Here is an 8149-nt window from a genome sequence, read left to right as displayed (position 1 = left end):
TATACCGCTGGCCATGGAGAGAGCTAGATATGGACGGAGTGAACTAGCGCGGCGGCTGCGCCAACTTACGAAAGGCTGCATACGAGCAGATCATCACCACCTCCGTGGCCAACTTGCTCATCTTCTCCGATTATGGGCCGCTCCCTACAAGTTCGACAAGAATGTTGACAGATATTTATCTGATTTGTCTCAAAAAAAAAGATATTTATCTGATGCACCGTAAAAGGTCTTCTGTTAATTTACACCTTCGTTGATCTAGTAATAGCTAGTCAAGCCCCAAATCGATCGTGCCACTTGTGGACAGACAGACGGACAGAGATCAGGTGACATGCACGTCTGCATGTCACCGTGTGCCTTGCGGCCGAAATTCAAATTTAAACATTACGAAAAAAATCTGAAAAAAACATACATCTTCACAGCACATATTAAGATAACCTCTAAAAAATTCAGATCAAAATTCAAAACATACATCGAGAAACGAAAAAGAGAAACTCGGATGTGAATAGTCTACAGAGAACTATTCGCAAACTATTCATGACAGATTTCTCTTTTTTATTTCTTGATGTATGTTTTAAACTTTGATCTGAATTTTTTAAGGGTTATCTTAATATGTACTGTGAAGATGCATGCTTTTTTTTTCCAGATTTTTTCACAATGTTTAAATTTGAATTTCGGCCGCAAGGCACACGGTGACATGCAAACGTGCATGTCACCTTATCTCTGTCCCAGACAGACACTCTGCCAAGAGGAATCTGTAATTTATTAGAGACTAGTAAACGTGCACGTGCAACGCACGTATCATAATATAACTCTTATAAAAATATTTATTTTGAATATAGTTTCTCTTTTAGCAAGTTACTTTTACCGAAGCATTTAAATGCGTCATATACCAAACAATATGATCACACATGTAACATACAATTTGTGGGATCTGTGTTGTTTGCATCATTTTTCAAGTCTCAATTTCTTAAATTATCATAATTCAAGTCCACTAAAATGACAGCTAGCTTTGTTCTACAATCTGTCGTATGAGCCAATAAAGTAGTAACCAGAGTTAGTTTTGAAAATAGTGGTACAACATAGGACAAGTATAATGATACGCGGCGAAAAATACCTGTGTAGGAGTGTCAGGAAAAATATCTCATGTGAAGTACTTCATAAAATTTAACATCCATAGACCACAAGATAACTTGTATGATTACAGAACTTTTATAAAAAGAGTAACAACTTTTATAGAGATTCATACAATAAATTTTAAAATCATCAAACAAAAATGACCGTAACCAGCCCTGATGATTTTTAGAAGATAAAAAAGATGGCAGGCATGCAGGCGAATCGGATAAAAAGAATGGGTCTTTTTTAGAAGAATTTTTTTGTATTTGGACAAGCCGCACAGTCATAATCTCTCTTTGGTCACTGCCTAAGGCCCTGTTTGGTTCCAAATAAGTCACCAACTTATAAGTCGAAAAGTGCAAAAAGTGACTTATTTTGTCAAACAGACCTAACTTATAAGTCACCCCAACTTATAAGTCATAAGTTGCTCCACCCTAACTTAAAACTTATAAGTCACCTCCTTTTGCATGGGTCCCGTCATCTTTACATTAAAAAAAGATGGAAAGATGTGCTAAGGTGACTTAGGGCATGACCAATGCGTCGCCTCAACTGGGTGCTCCGCAGGCCAGCTAGGTTCGGATGTCAGGAAGGGTTGCCTCGGAGTGTACTAGTGCTGCCTGCAGAAGAGGCGGGTTCTTAAGGGGAAAAGCTAGAGAAAAAGGAAAAAAGGTCTGGCTTAGTAGCAGCCCATCGTTTGTCTCCTGGGTGATGCGTGTGTGAAGAGCTGAGGAAGAAAAGGATGGGTAAAGTAATAGAGAGGGAGCAACATGGGACCCACATGCTGCTGCTGCTTCCGTTGGATGATATTATAGAAAGCGATGGCTTCGTACATACAAGCCTACATGAAGGGCATGAGACCACCGTATACTAATGCTTCCAGTGTTCATGCCCTTATAAGTCAGGTGACAACCAAACAGGTATGACTTATAAATCACTGATTTTAAATCGCCTGACTTATAAGTTAGGTGACTTATTAGAACCAAACATGCTCCAATTTTATTGAAAAAAAACATTACTTATCCTCCCAAGCGCTCCCTCAGTCCCTCACATTTCTCGCCCCGTTCCCCATTCTCCCATGGTGGCCACACCCTCACTCCACAGTCGGCGCCGGCGCTCCCTGCTCTGGCCGCTACTCACCTTCGTCACCACCGTCGGTGCTTCCTGGTCAGGCTGCGGCTCCCCTTCGCAGCCGCTGCTCTTCCTCCCCTTCATGTCGAATCGCTCACGGAAGTGGCCGAGGAGGCCCTCGAGCTCGGCATGCTCGCGCCAGCAATAGGCGCCGCCGGAGGTGGACGCAGAGGTGTGGCACTCGCTCGCTCCTGCTCTACCCTGCACCTTCTCCGAATCCGTTCGCCGAAGTGCTCGAGAAGGCGTTCGAGGTTGGCATGCTAGCCGACGACGCCGGGCCCCTCCCTCCTCCGGATGCCCTCGCCGTCGCCGCCATGAGCCTCTCCACCCTCTCTCACGAGGTCGTCCGGGTCCAGGTAAGTCCCTCTCTCCAACTCCGCCACCTGCTCCGAAATCACCATGAATGTTCCCAAGACCGTGTATAATTGTTCTGTTATAGGGCTTTTTTAGAAAAGCTGATTTAACTGAGTATTATTCTGCTCTAGATTGCTACACCTTCTGGTTGTGAGTGGATCCAAGAGTTAACTTGATACATTATCCTTTCAAAAGATGATAGATTATCTTCATGAAAGAAAGGAAGTTGGAAAATTATTATTGAAGAGGAATTCAGTGTCATGGGTTTCTCAAGAGCTAAAATGGAACAAGAAGTGCAAAACTGGCAATTCTTTTTGTAATACTATTAAGCTCGTCATGGTGGTTACCATGAATGAGTGTCTGGTTTAATCTTTAGAAAGTGAGTTTTCTGTTACAATGTTCCCTTTCAAGACTGTTATATGATAAATCATCCGCTTAGTTGGTGGCTATGTTGATGATAAGGCCCTTAATGGTTCAGATTTCCCGAGGGAGGAGAAGGAGGTGCTGACAGGGGATGGGAGCAACAAGTATAATTCAAAGAGTATGTTTCGAATCTGAGTTGCATTGCACAGTATTTTTATTGCTCTAAGAAATCCATGGAGTTGTATATGGAACATTCCTTCATGTGATAGGCATATTTGTTTACTAAATCAAACTGCGTAGTTCCAACAAACAGACATTCAAATGCACCATTTTACACTCTGAAAGTAGGAAGTTCAACTTCTTTAGTGTTTAGAATGGATCAGGTGTACTTCAGATGTTTTCAGTTTTAAATAATTATGCACATTCTCACTCATCATGTGTGCAAAAAGTGGGTTTATACAGATTTATACAATTCATTATAACATCCTGGAGCTGAAACTAATTCGATTAATTTGGTCGTTCTCTGATGTGTGCTCACATTAATACCATTGGCAGCTTTGTAATTCGCTAAGCTAAATTCAATATTTCTGGTGTTCTGCGACAACTCAAGTCACCTTCATAATTTCTGGAAGCCAACTTTTTTTACACCAGGCCAAGGAGATGGAGTGCATGAGTCAGTCAGTTACAAAATTGCAGTAGCCAAAACACTAACCATTTTCCACATAGAAAATCATTAATTACCGTTCCCTCTCCATTTGCCTCTTCAGCTCCTTAGGGTCTACATCTATGATACATTCTAGTTAGTTTAGCATCTCACCAGTTATCTGAATAATACAGCCGCATCCAGTACAATGGCATTTTTACCTTGGTACATGGCATCTCATCACAGTTATTTGAATAATAAATAAGCATGCAGTAAAAGGGCACTTTTACCTTGGGCATGGCCAGGGGTGTGTATGGTACATTTTGCTCATCATTAAGCAGTGCTGTTGAAGCATGTTTCTTCTCACGGGCTTCACGACGTCTTTTAAGAATATCATCTTCCTCGCGTGCATAATACTCTTTTTTCCTCTGCCTCTTCAATTCTTCAGGGTCTTTATAAATACATACCGCAAGTTAGCACATAAGCAACAGCAAAAACAGTAGCGCAAAGTAGGAACTGGTTGATGATAGTTACCCAATGATTGGTTGTTGCTTATATCCTGAAATGGGGTGTGCGCCCCCGCACTATTGGGAGATGACATACCTTCGCCTTCATGTGAATATTCATGTCATTAAATTTTGAGAAGCATGGAAAATGTGGAAATTAATCATGAACACCACCATCCGATGCAAACATAGTACACTGTCCTTTCTCTTGATATTGTGTTTCAGCAGAGTTCTACTTTGACATTAATAACAATTTTGAATGGCAGATCCCCTTATTGGACCACATTCAGTTGTCGGCCCTGCTGTTTGACATCCATGGTGATGCTGATGATGATCTTGGCAAGGGTAATGCTTTGATTTCATAGACATGTTGCTTTGATAGCTAGAGAACTAATTCTCAAGAGGACTTTGTGATTTAGTGTTCATATGATATTTTTTAGTTGGGGCTGTTTTTTTCATGGATTTTCTCTGTCCACTACATCATGAATCTGGTAATATAAAAGTAATATCTATTTCTGATTATGTAATGACCGACTGTTATCTTGCTTCTTACTCATGTATCTTCAGATTTTATGTATCTGCCTGGGGTCTTGGTATGTCCTTGAGCACGCATGAGGTATGTATGTATCTGTTGGTATCTTAGTGCACTTTGTTGTTTCAGAGTAGCACTCTATAATTTGGCACATGCCTATGAGTGTATATGCACGTACACCATAGGTCCGAGCTGAAACTAATTATGATTAATTTTCTCGTTCTATGATGTGCGCTTACATTAATACCATTGGCACCTTTGTAAATTCTATAAGCTAAATCCAATATTTCAGGTGTTCTGCGAGAACTCAAGTCACCTTCGTAAATTCTAAAAGCCAAGGAGATAGGGTGCATGATTCAGTTAGTTACAAAATTGCAGCAGTCAAAACACTAACCATGTTCCACATAGAAAACCATTAATTACAGATATAAAACGAACGGCTTATAGCATTGTGATGTGCAACTGTTTGTTTTCTAGAACTCTATTCTGAAAATTCTAATCCTGTATAATGCTGCAACAGGTCAAACGAAGAAGTTGAACCTAAAGAAGGGCAGGGAAGAATTACAGCTTCGTGTGGCCGGCTGATTCAGGGGACGTGCAGGGCGGGCGCGGCACCGGGTGCCGGGGTAGGCTCCTGGGCACTGGCTATCTCGCGGACGGGCCACACGGCGAGGGCAGGGTCGTGGGCGCCCGCTATCTCGCTGATGGATTACACACTGTGAGCGGCAACAATCGGCGGTGGCGATTGTGCAGGGAGCGACTGAGCGGCGCAGGGCTCACGAGGTATCGGTGCAGGCAGGAGACGGGGTTGGTGGGAGGCATCGAGGTCAAGGGCGAGGGGAGCTGATTTAGTTGAGTTTCCGTATTAGTTTGCGATCACAATTGCGTGATTGCAGGGGACGCGGGCTGGTAGTTGGAATATTCCTTCAGTGGTGGAGTATGGTCAGTCATGAGAATTTGCTAAGTGCACACCGTGGAGGCATTAGATTAATAATGACTGTTGGATTGAGATTTGTGGGACTAATTGTATGGTGCTGGTTGGTTCGTATGTTTTATGGAACTAATTGCTAGGTGCACATAAGAAAAATCTTGTTTGATTGTTTAATATTAGTGGAGATGGAGATGGAGATGGAGAAGTGGAGATGGAGATGGAGATGGAGATGGAGAAGACACACTACTCCAGCCCGACGCAGAAGTAGTCCACAACTCTCCTGACGTGCTAACGCTTATTAATCGATATCACAATCACAAATTCACAATACATAACTGCATATATGCACGCCCTCTAGCTAGCTCAATACTACGTACGTAGCTCGAGCCTAGAGCAGGTCAGCCATGAGCTTGAACTCCTCGACGCTGACGGCGCCGTCGCCGTCCCCGTCCATGCACGCGATGATCTCCGCGCAGTCCTCGGCGCTGGCGGTGCCCATGAGCCCCAGCACCCTGGCGAGCTCGTCGGGGCCCAGCGCGCCGTCGGGCCCCGCGAAGGACTCCAGCGCCGGGACGGCGGCCTGCAGGAGCGCGCCGAGCGCGCCCAGCCCGAGCTCGCCTGCGTTCATCACGTCCAGGAACTCCTCCACGCAGAGCCGGCCGTCACGGTCGGCGTCGGCGCGCGCCAGCATGTCCCGCGCCTCCGCCTCCGACTTGTCCAGGCCCAGGGAGGCCAGGAGGCCCCGGAGCTCGGGGGCCGTGACCAGGCCGTCGTTGTCGGAGTCGAACGCCTGGAACGCCTCCACGAGCCTGCTGATGTAGCTCAGCGCCTCGAAGTCCACCGTCAGCGGCTGCTGCTGCTGCGCCGACGGCCGGCGGGCCGGCGTCGCCATCGCGTTGGCGAGAACGAACGAACTAGACCGTGAGAGACATGGCGGAGGACCTGACGATTGTGCCGTGGCTGTCACTTGTGTCTTGCGTTTGCTCTTGGTTGGAGCTCGGTTAGCTTGCATGGACGGCCTTAAGAAGGCGCGGCGAGTGCGGCAGAATCTGAATCTCGGCCGCTTTGTGTCGACATGGAATGAACACTAGTGGACGAGCATCTTGTTCTCGCTGTTGGCAGTGGCAGGATAAGGCGTCTGGATTCTCGCGTGATAGCGTGGACGACGATGGGTTCTGGATTAGCTCGCGCTTCGTTTTGGATGACAAATGCTTTGTACAGTTTGTACTTTGAACTTCAAGGTCTCCACGCCGTGCCACCGGGCGAACCCATCCCAAAATATCATCAACGTCCCCTAAAAAAAAGAATATCATCAACGTGGAACAATCGGAGGCCCATTTCAACAAAGAGTCGAGGAACAAACCAATTTGTTAATTTGAATAGACATATCATCAACGTGTACTACTAGTACTAGTAGATTGCCTCTGCGTTGCCACGTGTTAGAAGGGAGAAAGAGGTTTGGTGGAATAGTTTTATTGTATTGCTTGAGCCTCATGGGCATATATATAGTAGTACAAAGACCAATTTGGAGTACAAGACAAGTCAAGACCAAATCCTAGTCTATCCTATACTTCCTAATAATCCTTATACTCAACATCCTCCCGCAGTCACAACGGTAGCGACGCAGACGGTGAGACTGAAGAAGAATCCGAAGGCAAGCCGACGGACACCCCACCACAGTCGTAACGGTCGATGCATCGCGGAAGGCGTGGCTGGAGTGGAAATCGACGAGGTTGCTCAAGCAAGGCAGTAGCCCTTTGTGCCGTTTGTCGAGGTAGTCGAGAGCTTGGGTGGTGGAGCCATGGTCGAGGTAGCCGTGCGAAGAATGCCGTGGTCGATGTCGAGTCGGGGTACACTAGTAGATAATAGGGCTTTGGTCCAGGCCGGGTCAGCCCATTAGTCCTGGTTCAGTCCAGAACCGGGACCAATGGGGGCATTGGACCCGGTTCGTGAGCCCAGGGGGCCGGCCGGGCCACGTGGGCCATTGGTCCCGGTTCATCTGGACCTTTTGGTCCCGGTTGGTGGGACGAACCGGGACCAATGGGCCTCGCTCCTGGCCCACCACCATTGGTCTCGGTTGGTGGCTTGAACCGGGACCAAAGGCTCCCCTTTGGTCCCGGTTCAAGCCACCAACCGGGACCAATGAGGTGCCTATATATACCCCCTCGCGTAAGAGTAGAGCACACTGCTCTGTTTTTTTCTGGCCGAGGGGGAGAGGGCTTGGTGGTGCTCTAGCTCACCTCCTATGCACACAAGGTGTTCGATGGAATGCCCGAGCCACACTACTTAAGCTTTCTCCTCTCCAAGCTCGACCTCCAAACTCCATTTTCCATAATATTTGTCTAGATTTAGCGGTCCGTCACGCCCCGTCCCCGTCTTCACCGTCGTCGATCACCCGCGCCGAGCTCATCGCCGGCACCACCGTGGTGAGCCTCTTGTTCTTATTTTCTTTCTGAAAGGAAAAATTAATGGCACTAACAGAAAATTTATAATTTTTCTAAAACTAATGGCACTAACAGAAAGTTTATAATTTTGCTGACCTAAAAGCAAAAACAAATAAAAAATAAAGCAAAAAACAA

At 46.0% G+C, this 8149-nt stretch overlaps 1 protein-coding gene across 1 annotated transcript; it reads right to left on the bottom strand.

Moving 5' to 3' along the window:
• Positions 1–5717: 5717 nt before the first annotated feature.
• Positions 5718–6580, bottom strand: LOC123148813 (probable calcium-binding protein CML29). Its single transcript, XM_044568305.1, has one exon. The coding sequence runs from the start codon at positions 6460–6462 to the stop codon at positions 5959–5961; it is 504 nt and encodes a 167-aa protein (XP_044424240.1). The 5' UTR covers positions 6463–6580; the 3' UTR covers positions 5718–5958.
• Positions 6581–8149: the final 1569 nt, after the last annotated feature.

The sequence above is a fragment of the Triticum aestivum genome, chromosome 7A (genome assembly GCF_018294505.1).
Source record: "Triticum aestivum cultivar Chinese Spring chromosome 7A, IWGSC CS RefSeq v2.1, whole genome shotgun sequence".
NCBI classification, from domain to species: Eukaryota; Viridiplantae; Streptophyta; class Magnoliopsida; order Poales; family Poaceae; genus Triticum; species Triticum aestivum.
This window is presented reverse-complemented; position numbering and strand designations above follow the sequence as displayed.

Bases quoted from the DNA above. Each gene is read 5' to 3' on its own strand.
- LOC123148813 (XM_044568305.1), bottom strand. From the start codon at position 6,462: ATGGCGACGCCGGCCCGCCGGCCGTCGGCGCAGCAGCAGCAGCCGCTG.